Raw genomic sequence first — 20,757 nt, forward strand, 5'->3', positions numbered from 1 at the left:
AAAACAAACTGAGGGTTCTAGAGGGTAGGGGGGTGGGGGGATGGGTTAGCCTGGTGATGGGTATTGAGGAGGGCACGTTCTGCATGGAGCACTGGGTGTTATGAACAAACAATGAATCATGGAACACTGCATCAAAAACTAATGATGTAATATATGGTGATTAACATAACAATAAAAAAAATTCAAAAAAAAATAAAAAAAAGAAATCAATGTGCAGAAATCTGTTGCATTTCTATACACTAATAATGAAGCAACAGAAAGAGAAATTAAGAAAACACTCCCCATTTACAATTGCACCAAAAATATAAGATACCTAGGAATAAACCAAAGATGTGAAAGAACTGTACTCTGAAAACTATAAAACACTGATGAAAGAAATTCAAGACAACACAAAAAATGGAAAGACATTCCATGCTCATGGATTGGAAGAACAAATATTGTTAAAATGTCTATACTACCCAAAACAATCTACAGATTTAAAGCAATCCTTATCAAAATACCAACAGCATTCTTCACAGAACTAGAATAAACAATTCTAAAATAAATATGGAACCAGAAAAGACCCTGAATAGCCAAAACAATCATCAAAAAGAAAAGCAAAGCTGGAAACGTCACAATTCTGGACTTCAAGTTTTATTACAAAACTCTAGTAATGAAAACAGTATGGTACTGGCACAGAAATAGACACATAGATCAATAGAACAGAATAGAAAACCCAGAAATGAACCCATAATGATATGGTCAATTACGACAAAGCAGGAAAGAATATCCAATGAGAAAAAAACCGTCTCTTCAACAAATGATGTTGAAAAAACTGGTCAGCTACATGCAAAATAATGAAACTGGACCACTTTCTTACACCATACACAGAACTAAACTCAAAGTGGATTAAAGACCTAAATGTGAAACCTGAAAGCATAAAAATCCTTGAAGAAAGCTCAGGCAGTAATGTCTCTGACATCAGTCATAGCAACATTTTTCTAGATATGTCTCCTGAGGCAAGGGAAATAAAAGCAAAAATAAACTATAGAGACTACATCAAAATAGAAACCTTCTGCACAGCAAAGGAAACAACAAAATTAAAAGGCAACTTATGGGATAGGAAAAGATATTCGCAAATGACATATTCAACAAAAGGTTAGTATCCAAAATATATAAAGAACTTATAAACTCAATACCAAAAAAACAAATAATCCAGTTAAAAAATGGGCAGAAGATATGAACAGACATTTATCCAAAGAAGGCACACAGATGGCCAACAGACACATGAAAAGATGTTCAATAGCACTCACTACAAATGCAAATGCAAATCAAAACTACAGTGATAGCTCACCTTATACCTATCAGAATGGCTAAAATCAAAAACACAAGAATCAAGTGTTGATGAGGATGTGGAGAGACAGCAACCCTCTTGCACTGCTAGTGGGAATGCAAACTACTGTAGTGGCCTCAAAAGGTTAACCTTTTAACCTCAAAAGGTTAAAAATAGAGCTATCCTATGACCCACAATTGCACTACTGGGTATTTACCCCAAAGATACAAAAAAGTGATCCAAAGGGGTACCTGCACCCCAATGTTCATAGCAGCAATGTCCACAATAGTCAAACTATGGAAAGAGCCCAGATGTCCATCAACAGATGAATGGCTAAAGAAGATGTGGTATATATACACAATGGAATACTACTCAACCATCAAAAAAATGAAATCTTTCCATTTGCAATGAAGTGGATGGAACTAGAGGGTATTATGCTAAGCAAAATAAGTCAATCAGAGAAAGACAATTATATGATCTCACTAGTATGTGGAATTTAAGAAAAAAACAGAGGATCATAGGGGAAGAGAGGGAAAAGTAAAACAAGATGAAATCAGAGAGAAAGACAAACCATAAGAGACTCTTAATCATAGGAAACAAATGAGGGTTGCTGGAGGGGAGAGGTGTGGGGGGATGGGGTAGATGGGAAATGGACATTAAGGAGGGCACATGATATATAATGAGCACTGGGTGTTATATAAGACTGATGAATCACTGACCTCTACCTCTGAAATCAATAATACATTATATGTTAATTAACTGGATTTAAATTTTAAAAAACTACAGTGAGATATCACCTTGCACCTGTCAGAATGGCTAAAATCAAAAACACAAGAATCAAGTACTGATGAGGATGTGGAGAGACAGGAACCGTCTTGCACTGTTAGTAGGAATGCAAACCAGTAACCACTGTGGAAAACAGTATGGAGTTTCCTCAAAATGTCAAAAATAGAACTAGCCTACAATCCAGTAATTCCACTACTAGGTATTTACCTAAAAAAAATACAAAAAAAAACTAATTCAAAGGGATACATACACCCCTATGTTTAGGAGCATTATTTACAATAGCCAAGATATGGAAGCAGCCCAAGTGCCCATCAATAGATGAATGGATAAAGAAGATGTGGTGTAAGTATACAATGGAGAATTATTCAGCCACTAAAAATAATGAAATCTGGCCATTTGCAATAACATGGATGGATTTAAAGAGCATAATGCTAAGCAAAATAAATCAGTCAGAGAAAGACAAATACCCTATGATTTCACTCATGTATGTAATTTAAGAAACAAACAACATTAGAATAATTGGGATCCCAGAAGAAGAAGAAAGAGAGAGGGGGACAGAAGGCATATTGGAGCAAATTATAGCAGAGAACTTCCCTAATGTAGGGAAGGAAACAGGCATCAAAATCCAGGAGGCACAGAGAAGCCCTCTCAAAATCAATAAAAATAGGTCAACACCCCGCCATCTAATAGTAAAACTTACGAGTCTCAGAGACAAAGAGAAAATCTTGAAAGCAGCTCGGGAGAAGAGATATGTAACCTATAATGGTGGAAATATTAGATTGGCAACAGACCTATCCACAGAGACCTGGCAGGCCAGAAAGGACTGGCATGATCTATTCAGAGCAATAAATGAGAAAAAATATGCAGCCAAGAATACTATATCCAGCTAGGCTCTCATTGAAAATAGAAGGAGAGATAAAAAGCTTCCAGAACAAACAAAAACTAAAGGAATTTGCAAACACGAAACCAGCCCTCCAAGAAATATTGAAAGGAGTCCTCTAAGCAAAGAGAGAGCCTAAAAGCAGCATAGATCAGAAAGGAACACAGACAATATACAGTAACAGTCACCTTACAGGCAATACAATGGCACTAAATTCATATCTTTCAATAGTTACCCTGAATGTACATGGGCTCAATGTCCCAATCAAAAGACACAGGCTATCAGATTGGATAAAAAAACAAGACCCATCGATATGCTGTCTGCAAGAGACTCATTTTAGACCCAAAGACACCTGCACATTGAAAGTGAGGGGGTGGAAAACCATTTACCATGCTAATGGACACCAAAAGAAAACTGGGGTGGCAATCCTTATATCAGACAAATTAGATTTTAAAACAAAGAGTAATAAGAGATGAGGAAGGACACTATATCCTACTGAAAGGGTCTATCCAACAAGAAGATCTAACAATTGTAAATACCTATGCCCCTAACATGGGAGCAGCCAATTATATAAGGCAATTAATAACAAAAGCAAAGAAACACATTGACAACAATACAATAATAGTGGGGGACTTTAACACCCCCCTGACTGAAATGGACAGATCATCGAAGCAAAAAATCAACAAGGAAATAAAGACTTTAAATGAAACACTGGACCAAATGGACTTCACAGACATATGCAGAACATTCCATCCCAAAGCAACGGAATACACATTCTTCTCTAGTGCCCATGGAACATTCTCCAGAATTGATCACATCCTAGGTCACAAATCAGGTCTCAACCGGTAGCAAAAGACTGGGATTACTCCCTGCATATTTTCAGACCACAATGCTTTGAAACTAGAACTCAATCACAAGAGGAACATCGGAAAGAACTCAAATACATGGAGGCTAAAGAGCATCGTACTAAAGAATGAATGGGTCAACCAGGAAATTAAAGAAGAATTTAAAAAATTCATGGAACCCAATGAAAATGAAAACACAACTGTTCAAAATCTTTGGAATGCAGCAAAGGCAGTCCTAAGAGGAAAGTAGATAGCAATACAAGCCTTTCTCAAGAAACAAGAGAGGTCTCAAATACACAACCTCACCCGACACTTAAAGGAGCTAGAGAAAAAACAGCAAATAAAGCCTAAATCCAGCAAGAGAAGAGAAATAATAAAGATCAGAGCAGAAATCAATGAAATAGAAACCAAAAGAACAGTAGAACAGATCAACGAAACTAGGAGCTGGTTCTTTGAAAGAATTAACAAGATTGAGAAACCCCTGGCCAGATTTATCGAAAAGAAAAGAGAAATGACCCAAATCAACAAAATCATGAATGAAAGAGGAGAGATCACAACCAACACCAAAGAAATACAAACAATTATAAGAACATGTTATGAGCAACTCTATGCCAGCAAATTAGATAACCTGGAAGAAATGGGTGCATTCCTAGAGATGTATCAACTACCAAAATTGAACCAGGAAGAAATAGAAAACCTGAACAGACCTATAACCACTAAGGAAACTGAAGCAGTCATCAAAAATCTCCCAACAAACAAAAGTCCAGGGCCAGATGGCTTCCCAGGGGAATTCTACCAAACATTTCAAGAAGAATTAATACCTATTCTCCTGAAACTGTTCCAAAAAATAGAAATGGAAGGAAAACTTCCAAACTCATTTTATGAGGCCACCATTACCTTGATCTCCAAACCAAAGACCCCATCAAAAAGGAGAATTACAGACCAATATCCTTGATGAACATGGATGCAAAAATTCTCACCAAAATACTAGCCAATAGGATCCAACAGGAACATTAAAAGGATTATTTACCATGACCAAGTGGGATTTATCCCTGGGCTGCAAGGTTGGTTCAACATCCACAAATCAATCAATGTGATACAATATATTAACAAAAGAAAGAACAAGAATCATATGATCCACTCAATAGATGCAGAAAAAGCATTTGACAAATACAGCATCCTTCGTGATCAAAACTCTTCAGAGTATAGGGATAGAGGGTACATATCTCAATATCATAAAAGCCATCTATGAAAAACCTACAGCAAATATCATTCTCAATGGGGAAAAGCTGAGAGCTTTCCCCCTAAGGTCAGGAACGCGGCAGGGATGTCCACTATCACCACTGTTATTCAACATAGTATTAGAAGTCCTAGCCACAGCAATCAGACAAGAAAAAGAAATCAAAGACATCCAAGTCGACAAAGAGGAAGTCAAACTCACTCTTTGCAGACGATATGATACTTTATGTGGAAAACTCAAAAGACTCCACTCCAAAACTGCTAGAACTCATACAGGAATTCAGTAAAGTGGCAGGATAGAAAATCAATGCATAGAAATCAGTGGCATTCCTATACACCAACAACAAGACAGAAGAGAGAGAAATTAAGGAGTCAATCCCATTTACAATTGCACCCAAAACCATAAGATACCTAGGAATAAATCTAACCAAAGAGGCAAAGGATCTGTATTCAGAAAACTAGAAAATACTCATGAAAGAAATTGAGGAAGACACAAAGAAATTGCACTACTGGGTATTTACCCCAAAGATACAAATGTAGGGATCCGAAGGGGTATGTGCACCCCAATGTTTGTAGCAGCAATGTCCACAATAGCCAAACTGTGGAAAGAGCCAAGATGTCCATTGACAGATGAATGGATAAAGAAGAAGTGGTATATATACACAATGGAATATTATGCAGCCATCAAAAGGAATGAGATCTTGCCATTTGCAAGGACGTGGATGGAACTGCAGGGTGGTATGCTGAGTAAAATAAGTCAATCAGAGAAAGACATGTATCATATGACCTCACTGGTATGAGGAATTCTTAATCTCAGGAAACAACCTGAGGGTTGCTGGAGTGGTGGGTGGTGGGAGGGATGGGGTGGCTGGGTGATAGGCATTGAGGAGGGTATGTGCTACGGTGAGCGCTGTGAATTGTGCATGTCTGTTGAGCACAGATCTGTACCTCTGAAATAATGCAATATATGTTAAGAAAAAAAGAAGAAGAAGAAGATAGCAGGAGGGGAAGAATGAAAGGGAGTAAATTGGAGGGGGAGATGAACCATGAGAGACGATGGACTCTGAAAAACAAACTGAGGGTTCTAGAGGGGAGGGGGGGAGGGGGATGGGTTGGCCTGGTGATGGATGTAAAGAGGGCACGTTCTACGTGGAGCACTGGGTGTTATGCACAAACAATGAATCATGGAACACTACATCAAAAACTAATGATGTAGTGTATGGTTATTAACATAACAATAAAAAATTTAAAAACTAATGATGTAATGTATGGTGATTAATATAACAATAAAAAATTTAACGAAGTAAAAAAAAATTCTGATTCAAAGGTGTACAAGCACCGTGATGTTTATAGCAGCATTATCAACAATAGCCATACTATGGAGAGAGTCCCAAAGTCCGTGTGCTGATGAATGGATAAAGGTGATGTGGGAGATATATATACAATGGAATAAGAATGCAATCTTACCATTGGCAAGGTTGTGAATGAATCCACGGTGGATTAAGCTAAGCAAAATCAGTAAGGAAAGACAAATACCCTATGACTTCACCATATGTGGAATTTCAGAAAGAAAACAGATGAACATAGTGCGGGGGTGGGGGACAGACTCAATCTTAGAGCACAAACCAAGGCCCAGGTGGAGAGATGGCAGATCACTTTCTTCTGTGCCACTGGCCTCACCCAACACACTCACTCACTCATCGTCTGTCCCTGTCCCTCCAGTTCACACTCCTCAGAGTAGCCAGGCTGAGACATTTCTTCGTGCTTCTTTCTTTGCATGTGTGTGAAGTTGCAAAACTTAGATGATGGAAATGACGGGTCATCAGAACATCTGTTACTCTTTTATTTCCTGCTCTCCTTTCAATCAGTGAAGTGAATCGGATCTGCTACTGGAAAGGGTTATCTGTGTGTTTTTCTTTCCTCTTTTAATTAAACAATGGGAAAACAATCTTCCAAAATATTAAAAGAATCCCTTGTGGGTGTTCAAAAAAAATGCCATTTACATTAACAGCAAAAATGTAAGGTATTTAGGGAAGGCACTTGACAAAAAACATCAAGATCTTCATAGGGAAATTTATATGCAAGGCACTGGAAAAGGTATAAATAAATGGAAACATTGCCAGGTTTGCTGATATTGGGAGTCCAGATAGCAGATTCAAATTGACCAAAGTGTATCTATGCATTTAATGTTACTGTAATCAAGTATTAAGAAGTTTGGGAAACTTTTCATAAGTTCAGGCAACTAAAACAAATGGCCAATGGCCAAACTGAATTTGAAATTGGACAAGTTGAAAGTATAGCCCATAGCAGTACTGTTCTCAGAGGCTGCAATGTGTAGTTATCTAGAATCAATTTAGAAAAATCACAAGCCTGGGGCACCTGGGTGGCTCAGTCGGTTAACCGTCTGCCTTGGGCTCAGGTCATGATCTCAGGGTCCTGGGATCGAGCCCCATGTCGGGCTCCCTGCTCAGCGGGGAGCCTGCTTCTCCCCTCCCCCTCTACTGCTCCCCCTATTTGTGCTTGCACTCTCTCTCTCTCTCTCTCTCTCTCTCTCAAGTAAATAAAAAAAAAAATCACAAGCCTGTGATCTACATGAAAAGTAAGAGGTCCAAAGAAAAAGAACAAGAAGAAGATCTAAAATTTATATGAAATTTATATAGTAGTGCTTCTCAAATTTATATGAAAGAACAAATGGGTTTTCCATGTTCTTCCATGAAGCACAGACAAGCCATCCCCAGTCAGGCCTCTCTGCATTTCTGATCCACAGAACCTGTTCATGTAGGAAATGGTTTTTGTTTTATGTCACTAATTTTGGGGTGGTTTGTTACACAGCAGTAGATAACCAGAATGTCCTCATTCATAAAGGACTTTGGAATGCTTATACAAACCTTCTAGACCTTCTAGATCTTTCCATGTCCATGGGTGGCCTCAGTGTTCACACCAATGACCATTATTGTACTCTAGTCTCCCAGTTCCTGGACCTCCTCACCCACAGGGATGTCCTCATCTAAGCCACCTCAGCTGCCTGCTTTGAGTTATAAAAAAGCAGGATCTTGAGGATTTTAACGGCCACCTGTGAGGGTTTAAGATAAGGGACAGTGGCAGCCAAAGGGATAATGGTAGCCTCATCTTACCACTCCCCCGACCCCGGCCAAAGATCCCAGGACTCCTGCCTGGGGTTGTCCACAGGCAGGACACTGAGCAGAGCTGCAGGTCACAAAGTCACCATGCCAACCCTCCTGTCCATCATAACAAGGCCTTCTGCCCCGGGGGTGCGGGGGAAGGGCCACGCAGGTAGTAGGGCCATCGCCCCAGAGCCAGCCACTTGCTTCTTCCGCCCAAAGGGCAGGTAGCAGGTGGAGGCTTGAAGTGCGTCTTCGGAAAGGGCTGGAGAGGCGGAGGCCTCCTTGGCACGGGAGGAGTCCAAGGAGGCAGCTGCTTGAGTTTACCTGAAGTGACCAGCATCCAGCAGCGCCGCAAGGGCGGCCCAGAAAATGGGGAGCCGCAGCCTGGGCTTGCCATGCCCCGCACTTTTCCTGCTGCTGGTGCTGCGGCCTCCACTGCTGAGAGCCGGAAGCTTCCTGCAGACCGTCCAGAGCTCAGAAATGTATGACTTTGATCTGGACACTGACCTGGACCCAGAAATATATGACACCGGTCTGCAGACCGTCCAGAATCCAGGCAATCAGAACACGAATAACCAACACCACCACCTCCGCCCACCTGAGAAAGTCCCCCAGCCCAACAGCAACACGAGCCACAATTCCCAGGAGACCCTGGCAGAAGAGTCGAAAAACTGCAGAGGCGAATTTGATCTTTACTTCCTCTTGGACAAGTGAGTGGCCCTCCTGCCCTACCCAGCCCCCCAAGGGCAGAGTGGTCCCTGAGGTCAATATGGGCAAGACGCGCCCAAAGGGGATTCCAGCTTCCGAGAGGGGAGGGGAGGGGGGAGTCTTGGTCCGACCCAAGGAACCTCGGCAGCTTCCTTGTTCCTGAGACAGAAGGAATGACCCCAAAATTTGTTCTCTGGGACTTTTCCTTTTGGAAAGGAGAAAAGGCCACTATAGGGTTTCTGGCTGGCTCTCAGTCCCTCCTCTGACATGGCCCAGATCTGTGACCTGCATGCCTCTTAAACAGCTGGAGGGGCAAGTGATTGCTAGAAGCTCCTTCTCAGCAGTTGTTAGAAGCTCGCTGGGTTTCAATTTCTGTCTGTGTGGTTTTTTGCTTGTGTTGCTTTTCACCTACGTGGATTCTGTTTTTACTGGGCACCAGAGAGATTTCCCTGTTGTTTCTGTTGGGCATTCCTGGAGTGTCACTGCTTAGAAAGTCCTTTGCTTTCCTGCCAAGACTTTTGCTTCTTTCTTCAACCACTTGGAGACCACATTCCGGATTGTGTTCACTTCCAGAACAGCTAGGTCTGACTGGGTATTGTTCTGGGAAGCTGGGCTGTGAATTAGGCACCCTGTGGCCCTCAGAGAAAGAAAGGGGGTGGATCTTCATGCTCGGAGAAATTGGAGACATTGCCTTGTTTGCATTTCCAACTTATGGGGTTGAGAATAAACTTTACTGGGTCAATAATATCAGTGGTATGACTCAATAGTATCACTGAAGCACGTTTTGGTTTCCAAAACCCTTCCACTGCACTTCCATCATCCTCAAAACCACCCTGGGATGTAGAGTAGGGAAGACATTTGCACTTGCTATCTCCTGGGAAAGGGGTGGGATCTGGAGGTTGGATGAAGTAGCCCCCAGTCTGGTGGGGTTGACAGGACTCAGGCTTCCTCTGTGCCCAGATTATAGCATCCCAGGCTGTACTGCCTCTGATTCCTCTCATTCTCCATGGATGCTGATGACTGGGGGAGCGTTGGGGGGGGGAGGTGTGCCCAGTCACCAGCTTCTAAACAAAGCCAACAGAGCTGAGAGGCACTCTAACCACTCTGCCCACTGGAATAAGTCCCTCCTCACTGTCTGGTGGAGGGACTTCTGAATTGCCCTGAGCAGGTCTTGTCTCAATGATATTGGCACAGCCCAGGGGGATGGTGATTTCTCTCTTAGGCATTAGGGTTGGGGGGTAGGAAGACTCTTTGTTGGGAGATTTTTTATTATTGATTCAATTTCTTTGCTAGTTATGGGTTTGTTCAGGTTTTCTATTTCTTCCTGTTTCAGTTTGGGTAGTTTATATGTTTCTAGGAATTTATCCATTTCTTCCAGATTGTCTAATTTGTTGGCATATAAATGCTCATAATATTCTCTTACAATTGTTTGTATTTCTTCGGTGTTGGTTGTGATCCCTCCTCTTTCATTCATGATTTTTTTTTAATTTTTTATTGTTATGTTAATCACCATATATTACATACATTCATGATTTTATTTATGTTGGTCCTTTTCTTTTTCCTAAGTCCGGCTAGGGGTTTATCGATCTTGTTAATTCTTTCAAAGAACCAGCTCCTAGTTTCGTTGATCTGTTCTTTTATATATATTTCTATATCATTGATTTCTGCTCTAATCTTTATTATTTCTATTATTTCTCTTCTCCTGCTGGATTTAGGCTTTATATGCTCTTCTTTTTCCATCTTCTAGGTGTAAGGTTAGGTCTTGTATTTGAGACTTCTCTTGCCATGTTGCTATATACTACCCTCTTAGGACCACCTTTGCTGTATCCCAAAGGTTTTAAACTGTCGTGTTTTCATTGTCATTTGCTTCTGTGTATTTTTTTTTAATTTCTTGGTTGAACCATTTATTCTACAGTAGAACATTCTTTAACCTCCATGTATTTGTGATCCTTCCAAATTTTTTCTGGTGGTTGACTTCAAGTTTATAGCATTGTGATTTGAAAATATGCAGGAATTAATCCCAGTCTCTTGGTACTGGCTGACACCTGATTTGTGACCTAGTATGTGATCTCTTCTGGAGAATGTGCACTCGAGAAGAATGTGTATTCTGCTGCTTTAGGATGAAATGCTCTGAATACATCTGTGAAGCCCATCTAGTCCAGTGTATTCTGCTTTGACGATCTGTCCATTTCTGTGGGTGGGGTGTTAAAGTCCTCTAATATTATTGTATTATTATCAATAAGTTTCTTTAATTTTGTTATTAACTGGTTTGTATATTTGGCTGCTCCCAAGTTAGGGGCATAAATATTTACAACTGTTAGATCTTCTTATTAGATAGACCCCTTTATTATGATATAGTGTCCTTCTTCATCTCTTATTACAGTCTTTGTTTTAAAATCTAGTTTATCTGATGTAAGGATGGCTATCCCAGCTTTCTTTTCATGTCCATTAGCATGATAAATTGTTCTCCACCTCCTCACTTTCAATCTGGAGGTATCCTTGGGTCTAAAATGAGTCTCTTGTAAGCAGCATATCAATGTGTCTGTTGTGTTTTTTTTTTAATCCATTCTGATACCCTTTGTCTTTTGATTGGAGCATTTAGCCCATTTATATTCAGAGTAATTATTGAAAGATATGAATTTAGTGCCATTGCTGTTCCTGGTAATTGTCTCTGTTCCTTTCTGGTCTTTGCTACTTTTGGGCTCTCTCTCTCTCTTTGTTATTTTTGGGCTCATAGGATCCCTTTTATATTTCTTGCAGGGCTGGTTTAGTGTTCACACATTCCTTTAGTTTTTATTTTGGTTTTATTTGTCCTGGAAACTCATTATCTCTCCATCTATTCTGAATGACAGCCTTGCTGGATAAAGTATTCTTGGCTGCATACTTTTCAATTTAGCATGTTGAATATATCATGCCAGTCCTTTCTGGCCTGCCAGGTCTCTGTGGACAGGTCTGCTGCCAACCTTATGTGTCTGCCCTTGTAGGCTCAGGATCTCTTTTCCCCAGCTGTTTTCAGGATTTTCTCTTTATCTTTGAAATTTGCAAGTTTGACCTGTTTTTATTGATTTTGAGAGAGGTTCTCTGTGCCTCCTAGACCTGAATGCCTGTTTCCTTCCCCAGATTAGAGAATTTCTCAGCTATAACATGTTCAAATAAACCTTCTGTCCCTTTCTCCCTCTCCTCATCTTCTGTGACCCCTATTATCCAGATATTATTTTGCTTTATGTAATCACTGAGTTCTCTAAGTCTCTCTTTGTGATCTAATAGGTTTTTTCCTCTCTTTTTTTTCAGTTTCCTTGTTTCCCATCATGTTATGTTATCTATCTATATCACTGATTCTTTCTTCTGCTTCATTCATCCTCGTTTTTATATTCTCCACTTGGGACTGCATTTTGGTAATAGCATTTTTAATTTTGGCCTGACCAGATTTTAGTTCTTTTATTTCTACAGTAAGGGATTCCTTAGGGTCTTCTATGCTTTTTTCAAGCCTAGCTAGTATCTTTAGAATCGTTTTAAATTCTAGTTCAGACATCTTACTTATATCTGTATTGATTAAATCCCTGACAGTGAGTACTACCTCCTGTTCTTACTTTTGGGGTGAATGTCTCCAAAAGAAAGAAAGAGAAAAAACAACAACAACAATTTAAAAAGACAAAACAAACAAACAAAAGACAAAAACAAAACAAACAAAAAAACAAACCTGATCCCCCCTGTGTTTTAGTCTGCTTGTTAAAGGAAACTAGATCCATTTACATTGACATGGATGGAACTGGAGGGTATTATGCTAAGTGAAATAAGTCAATCAAAGAAACACAATTATATGGTTTCACTCATATATGGAATATAAGGAATAGTGCAGAGGACAATAGGGGTTGAGGGGGGTGGAAACTGAATGGGAAGAAATCAGAGAGGGAGACAAACCGTATGAGACTCTTGACTCTGGGAAACAAACTGAGGGTTGCAGAAAGGGAGGTGGGTAGGGGGATGGGGTAACTGGGTGATGGGCATTAAGGAGGGCATGTGATGTGATGAGCACTGGGTGTTATACTGAACTGATGAATCATTGAATATTATATCAAAACCCAATGATGTACTATATCTTGGTTAATTGAATTTAAATTAAAGAAAATAAAAATAAAAATAAAAAATAGAAAAAAACAAAAAATGGGTAGAAGGCATAAACAGACACTTTTCAAAAGGAGACATACAAATGGCTAACAGACACATGAAAAAATGTTCATCATCATTAGCCATCAGGGCAATTCAAATCAAAACCACTTTAAGATACCACCTTACACCAGTCAGAATGGCAAAAATTGACAAGGCAAGAAAAAACAAATGTTGGAGAGGTTGTGGAGAAAGGGGAACCCTCTTACACTGTAGATGGGAATGCAAGTTGGTACAGCCACTTTGGAAAACAGTGTGGAGGTGCCTCAAAAAATTAAAAATAGAGCTACGCTATGACCCAGCAATTGTACTCCTGGGTATTTGCCCCAAAGACACAGATGGAGTGAAAAGAAGGGGCCCCTGCACCCCAATGTTCATAGCAGCAATGTCTGCAATAGCCAAACTGTGGAAAGAGCCAACATGCCCTTCAACAGATGAATGGATAAAGAAGATGTGGTCCATATATACAATGGAATATTACTCAGCCATCAGAAAGGATGAATACCCAACTTTTACATCAACATGGTTGGGACTGGAGGAGATTATGCTAAGTGAAATAAGTCAAGCAGAGAAAGTCAATTATCCTGTGGTTTCACTTTTTGTGGAACATAAGGAATAGCATAGAGGACATTAGGAGAAGGAAGGGAAAAAGGAAGGGGGGGAAATCGGAGGGGGAGATGAACCATGAGAGACTATGGACTCTGAGAAACAAACTGAGGGCTTTAGAGGGGAAGGGGATGAGGGGATGGATTAGCCCAGTGATGGGTATTAAGGAGGACACATATTGTATGGAGCACTGGGTGTTATACACAAACAATGAATCATGGAACACTACATCAATAACTAATGATTTACTGTATGGTGACTAACATAACATAATAAAATAAAATTTAAATAAAAGTAAAAGAAACTAGATCCAAAAATAAGAGAGAAAGACTTCACTTTATATTTAAAGTAAAATACAATGAAAGGAAACAAAAAATAAATATGTATACAACATAAACATATAAATAAAAAATTTTAAACAATTTAAAAAATCAGAAAATAACTGAAAAAAATAATACTGAAAGACTAAAGAATAAAAATACCAGGAATGTTGTATACTGTTTTCCCCAAGAGCTGAAGTTTTGCAGCCCTCTATGATCAGTAAACTTGGTGCAAGACAGTTGTTTGTGCTGGTCTTCTAGGGGAGAGGCCCGTTGTACTGATTCTCAGGGGCACTTGCCCTGGTGGAAATGCACCTCCAGTGTGCAGGGAGTTAGGGCTTGGTGTAAGCAGCTCTGGACTCCACTCTGTGGTGCTGTTTTCCTCCCAGAAGGCTTTCAGCACTGATTGGCCCTGCTCTCTAGCCCCAGAGCTGAAACTTCGCTGCCCACACTCTTCAGTGAACCCTCAAAGAAAAGTAGTCAATCACTCTAGTCTCCCTGGTTTCCTTCACAACTCTGTTCACCCAGCCTGTGACTGAGCATTTTTATTTCAGGCACATGACTGAGTTTCAAAACTCCAAATTTTTCGGACTTCTCTAGCTCAGATTCATGCTATTCCTCTCCAAGGGGGGAGGGAGGGTCTTGTCTCACTTTTGCCTTTTGCTGGACCCCTCCCAGGAAAGCAGTCACACTGTGCAATGGTTTGCAGTTTAAGGCATCACAGAGCAGAAACCCAGAACCTAGACTCGCTGTTCTCAGCCAGCTTCCTCGCTCCAATGCCTGGGAACTCTGCCACACTCAGGCACCCTTGTTCTTCCTGTGACCCTGGGAATCCTGAGATCACATTGTCACACCTGGGATTCCACCCCACTTTGCAAACTGAGCACCTTTAAGCCAGGGACATACCCCTCTGTAACACGCTTCTAGAAGTTCTGATTTTACACTCCACTGCTTATAAGACTTTGCGGTAGCCTCCTTAAACAGGCTCCTCCCCATGCAGTATCCTCAGCTATTTCACCCTGGATTCAAGTCTCTGCACCTCCTACCTTCCAAAAGATGGTCACTCTTCTTGTAGATTTGCAGCATTTCTTTTCTCAGATCTTCGATTGACTTTTCAGATGTTTAGAATGATTAGACAAGGTGTATTTGAGGAACCAGACAAACTTAGGATCGCCTACTCTGCCACCATCTTCTTTTTGTATATTTTCTTTGGAGAAATGCCTATTGAAGTTCTTTGCCAATTTTTGAATTGAGTTAGTTAGTTTTTATTGTTGAGTTGTAGGAATTCCTTATGTGCTCTAGATATCAATCCCTTTTCAGATATATGATTTGCCAATATTCTCTCTCAATCTGTGGGTTATCTTTTCCTTTTTTTATAGTATCCTTTGCATAAAAGTTTTTAATTTTGATGTTCGGTTTATCTATTTTTTTCTTTTATTGCTTGTGTTTTGGGTGTGATATCCAAAATACCATTACCAAATCCAACATCATGAAGCTTTTCCTCTGTATTTTCTTCTAAAAGTTTAATATTTTTAGCTCTTACATTTAGGTTTTTTATTCATTTGAATTAATTTTTGTATATGGCATAAGGTAAGAGCCCAACTACATTATTTTGCATGTAAACATCCAGTTTTCCCAACACTATTTGTGGAAAATAGTGTTCTTGCCCACATTGAATGTTTTTGGCATCCTTGTTAAAAAATTAATTGAAATATACGAGGGTTTATTTCTGTGCTCATTATTCTATTCCATTAGTCTATATGTCTGTCTTTATGCCAGTACTATACTATTTTGGTTATTGTAGCTTTGTAATAAATTTTGAAACCAGAAAATATGAGTCCACAAACTTTGTTTTTATTCAAGACTTTTTTTAAGATTTATTTATTTAAGAATGAGAGAGAGGGCATGTACGTGGATGCACACAAGCTCAAACAGGGGAAGGGAAGTGGAATAGAATCTCAAACAGACTCCCTGCTAAGGGCAGTGCCTGCAGGGCTTGATCCCACAACCCTGAGATCATGACCTGAGCCGAAATCAAGAGCTAGGCATTTAACAACCCAAGCCACCCAGTCACCCCAAGATTATTTTTAACTATTTTAGGTCTCTTAAGAGTCTATATGAATTTTAGGATGGAATGTTCAGTTTCTGCAAAAAAAAAATTGTTGAGATTTTGAGAAAGATTGCATTGAACCTATAGATAGCCTTGGCTACTATTGCCAGCTTTAGGATATTAAGTCTTCCAGTCCATGAATATGTGATGTCCTTCCAATGATTTGTGTCTTTAAATTTCTTTCAGCCATGTATTGTAGTTTTCAATGTACTAGTCTTCTGCCTCTTTGGTTAAATTTATTCATAAGTATTTTCTTCTGTTTGATAATACTGTAAATGGATTTGTTTTCATAATTTCCTTTTTGTAATCTTCATTGTTAGTGTATATCAAAATGTAACTGATTTTATAAGTTAATTCTGTATTCTGCACCTTGCTGATTTCTTTTATTAGTCAAATTTTTTTGTGTGTGGAATCTATGGAGTTTTTTACATGTAAGATCATATCGTCCAAGAACAGAGACAGTTTTACATCTTCCTTTTCAATTTGGATGCCTTTATTTCTTTTCCTTGACTAATTGATCTGGCTAGAACTTCCAATACTCCATCAAACTGAAATGATGAAACTGGGCATTTTTGTATTACTTTTGATCTTAGGAAAGCTTTTAGTCTTTCACCATTGATATGTTAGCTGTGGGTTTTTCATATATGGCCCTTTTTATGTTTATCAATAGAACTTTTCTCTATTCCTAAGGGGAACCCTCCCACACTGTTGGTGGGAATGCAAGCTGGTGCAACCCCTCTGGAAAACAGTATGGAGGTTCCTCAAACAGTTGAAAATAGAGCTACCATATGATCCAGCAATTGCACTACTGGGTATTTACCACAAGGATACGGGTGTGGGGATCTGAAGGGGTACGTGCACCCCAATGTTTATAGCAGCAATGTCCACAATAGCCAAACTGTGGAAAGAGCCAAGATGCCCATCGACAGATGAATGGATAAAGAAGATGTGGTCTATATACACAATGGAATATTATGCAGCCATCCAAAGGAATGAGATCTTACCATTTGCAATGACGTGGCTGGAACTGGAGGGTGTTATGCTGAGTGAAATAAGTCAATCAGAGAAAGACATGTATCATATGACCTCACTGATATGAGGAATTCTTAATCTCAGGAAACAAACTGAGGGTTGCTGGAGTGGTGGGGGGTGGGAGGGATTGGGTGGCTGGGTGATAGACATTGGGGAGGGTATGTGCTATGGTGAGCGCTGTGAATTGTGCAAGACTGTTGAATCACAGATCTGTACTTCTGAAACAAATAATATAACATATGTTAAGAAACAAAAGAAGAAGAAGATAGCAGGAGGGGAAGAATGAAGGGAGGGAAATCGGAGGGGGAGACGAACCATGAGAGACAATGGACTCTGAAAGACAAACTGAGGGTTCTAGAGGGGAGGGGGGTGGGGGGATGGGTTAGCCTGGTGATGGGTATTAAAGAGGGCACATTCTGCATGGAGCACTGGGTGTTATGCACAAACAATGAATCATGGAACACTACATCAAAAACGAATGATGTAATATATGGTGATTAACATAACAATAAAAAAATTTTTTAATTAAAAAAAGAGATAACTGAAAAAAAAGAACTTTTCTCTATTCTTAAAAAGAGTGTTTTTATAAAGGAAGTATGTTGATTTTATCAAATGCTTTTTCTACATCAATTGGAATGATCATGTAGTTTGTTTTTTTGATCTATTGTCTATTCTATTCTATTCTGTTAATTACATTGTTTGATTTTTGCATTGAACCCTGTTTCCATTGTGGAAATAAATCCTATTTGGCCATAGAATATAAATCTTTTAATATGCTGCTAAATTCAGTTTGCTAGATTTTTTTGTTGAGGATTTTTGCATCCATATCCATATGGGATATTGATCTGTACTTGTAGTATTAGTCTGGCTTTGATATCGGAGTAATGCAGGTCTCATAGAACGAGTTTGGAAGTGTTCTTCAATTTTTTGGAAGAGTTTGGGAGGGATTGGTATTAACTCTTCATTAAATGTTTGGTCACATTAACCTATGAAACCATCCGGTCCCAGGATTTTCTCTTTTGGGAAATTTGTGATTACTGATTCAATCTCTTTACTAGGTATATTCAGGTCCATAGGTCTATTCAGGTTTTATGCTTCTTCATGCTTCAGTTTTGACAGCTTGTATGTTTCTAGGAATTTATCCATTTGCTCTAGGTTATCTAATTTTTTGATATGTAATTATTCAGAGTAGTTTCTTATGATTCTATGTATTTCTATAGTACCAGTTGCAATATCTCCTCTTTCTTTTTAATTTAAATTAAATTAATTTATTTCAGCATTAATTTATTTTGTTTCTTCTGCTAACTTTGGGCTTCATCTCATCTTTTTTTTCTAGTTCCTTGACATGTAAAGTAAGATATTTTATTTGATATTTTGCTAATTCCTTAATATTTGCATTTCTCATTATACACTTTTCTCAGAACTGCTTCTACAGCATTCTGTAGGTTTTGCTATTTGTTTCCATTTCCATTAGTTTTAAGGGTTTTTTCTCCCATTTGGTTCTTTTTCCCATTCTCATCTTCTTTGACCCATTAGTCATGCAAAAGTATGTTTAATTTCCACATATATGTGGATTTTCCAGATTTCCTCTTGTTTTTTTTATTCCATATTGTTGGAAAAGATAGCTGCTATGGTTTAAATTTTCTTAAATTTGATAAGACTTGTTTTGTGTCCCATCATAGGATCTATCCTGGAGAATAATCTATGTGGACTTGAAAAGGATGTGCATTCTGCAACAGTTGGACAAAATGTTCTATATATGTCTTTTAAGTCCACTTGGCCATAGTATGGCTCAATTCCAAAGTTTCCTTGTTGCTTTTCTGTCTAGATGATCTATCCATTACTGGAATTAGGGTATTGAAGTTGCCTGCTATTATTGTGTTGTTATCTTTTTTCCCTTCAGATCTGTTAGTATTGCTTAATATATTTAGGTGCTCAGATGTTGGGTATGTATATATTTATGATTTTTGTATTGTCTTGATGTATTGACCCTTTTATCATTATATACTAACTTTCTTTTTTTAAGATTTTATTTATTTGACAGAGACACAGCGAGAGAGGGAACACAAGCAGGGGGAGTGGGAGAGGGAGAAGCAGGCTCCCCGCTGAGGAGGGAGCCCAATGAGGGGCTTGATCTCAGGACCCTGGGATCACGACTTGAGCTGAAGGCAGACACTTGATGACTGAGCCACCCAGGCACCCCTATATAATAACTTTCTTTGATTCTGTTACTGTTTTTGGCTTAAAGTCTATTTTGTCTGATATAACTATAATTTTTTTAGTTTCCACTTGCATGGAATATCTTCAGTCCCTTCACATTGAACCTACATGTGTCTTTAAAGCTGAATGAGTCTCTGGTAGGCAGCAATTAGCTGGGTCTTGTTTTTTGTTTTTTTTTTTAATCTGTCATTTTGCAGAGTTTTCTTCTGGTATTATGATGCTGTTTCTAATACCATGCTAGTACTGATGCTGTTTTTTGCTGTTTGAGATTTCCTCATTTTCTATTGACTTCTTATTATGAGGGAAGAAAATTTAGCTTTCTTACAGCTCAGGTTCCCTACATGATTTTCCCCATTCTTTCCACTCTCCCAGCATAGTTATATCACTAGGGGGTTTTGGCCTCAAGCTTCAATGATGGAGATGTCTTCAAATGTCTGTTGATCATCTTCATTCTTATTAAGAGTGAGACACTAGAACATGATTGGAGCCCTGTGTACTGGAAGCCCACATAGTTGCTCTTCCATATTGCCTCCTTCCTAGGGACCTGTAGTCCCTGCAGTATTTTCCACTGCCCAGGAGCACTCATGTTGGTCTAAAGGTTTCTAGAGTCTAAACCTTTCTTCAAACTCATCACAAACTGGAAACTTCCCCAGAGCAAGTGCATGAGTTGAAGATTCTTGTTTCCTGTAAATCTTCTTTGGAAGATCCTCTTCACTCAGGGGAAAAACAAGAGAGAAAAGTAATGAGAAGGAGAGTGGATAGGGTTTCCATTAATTAAGGAAGTTGTCTTGCACTTTAGCATGGAAGCTTCTGAAAGAAAGTCTGCATTGTGGGTTGGTTGTCAGAGTCTTGTACTTTCCTATTCAACAGTTGTCTTACTCAGCCAGAGTCACCCTGATCTGCCTAGTGCAATGGGTAGAACATGGGTTTTGAAGCTAGATCTGGGTTCAGATCCATATTCACTACTGATATTGTGGCAAATGCCATGACCTGTGAGTCTCATCTGTAAAATGGGAATATGGTTGATATCATATAGGGTTGTTCTGGAATTGGAAATTATGCATGTAAAGTGCCTGGTATATACTTGCTCCATGAATGATAATCCTGACATCATTAGAAACCACCCACTGATAGTTTTAGATATAGTCTAGAGGAGGCAGAAGGAATGATATAAAGGAAAAGCCAGGAGCATTTTGTTGAGATGTGGTGCCAGAGAGCTCTGCCTCCCCACCCAATCACACACACCTTCAAGGGGCAGGGGAGGAGCAGACATCTGGGAGACAATGGGCAACTAGGAGAGCCAATAAATCAGAATCACCGGAAGCTTTACCAACCAATGCATCTTCCCTCATTTCTTGTCCAACAGCCCCACCTAGCATGACCAAACATCCTGGTTTGCCACCAGAA

The 20,757-nt window shown here is 39.3% G+C and overlaps 1 protein-coding gene across 3 annotated transcripts in view; it reads left to right on the forward strand.

Moving 5' to 3' along the window:
* The first annotated feature begins 8,347 nt into the window (after positions 1–8,347).
* Positions 8,348–20,757, forward strand: part of ANTXRL (ANTXR like) — a 38,216-nt gene continuing 25,806 nt past the window's right edge. For all 3 annotated transcript variants that reach the window (XM_073878673.1, XM_073878674.1, XM_073878675.1), the window contains exon 1: positions 8,348–8,897. In XM_073878673.1, the coding sequence (XP_073734774.1) occupies positions 8,557–8,897 (341 nt within the window). In that variant the 5' untranslated portion in view covers positions 8,348–8,556. The remainder of the gene's footprint in view (positions 8,898–20,757) is intronic.

This window comes from Callorhinus ursinus, unplaced genomic scaffold (genome assembly GCF_003265705.2).
Source record: "Callorhinus ursinus isolate GAN/ISIS: 27379988/994484 unplaced genomic scaffold, GSC_fseal_2.0 scaffold31, whole genome shotgun sequence".
NCBI lineage: Eukaryota > Metazoa > Chordata > Mammalia > Carnivora > Otariidae > Callorhinus > Callorhinus ursinus.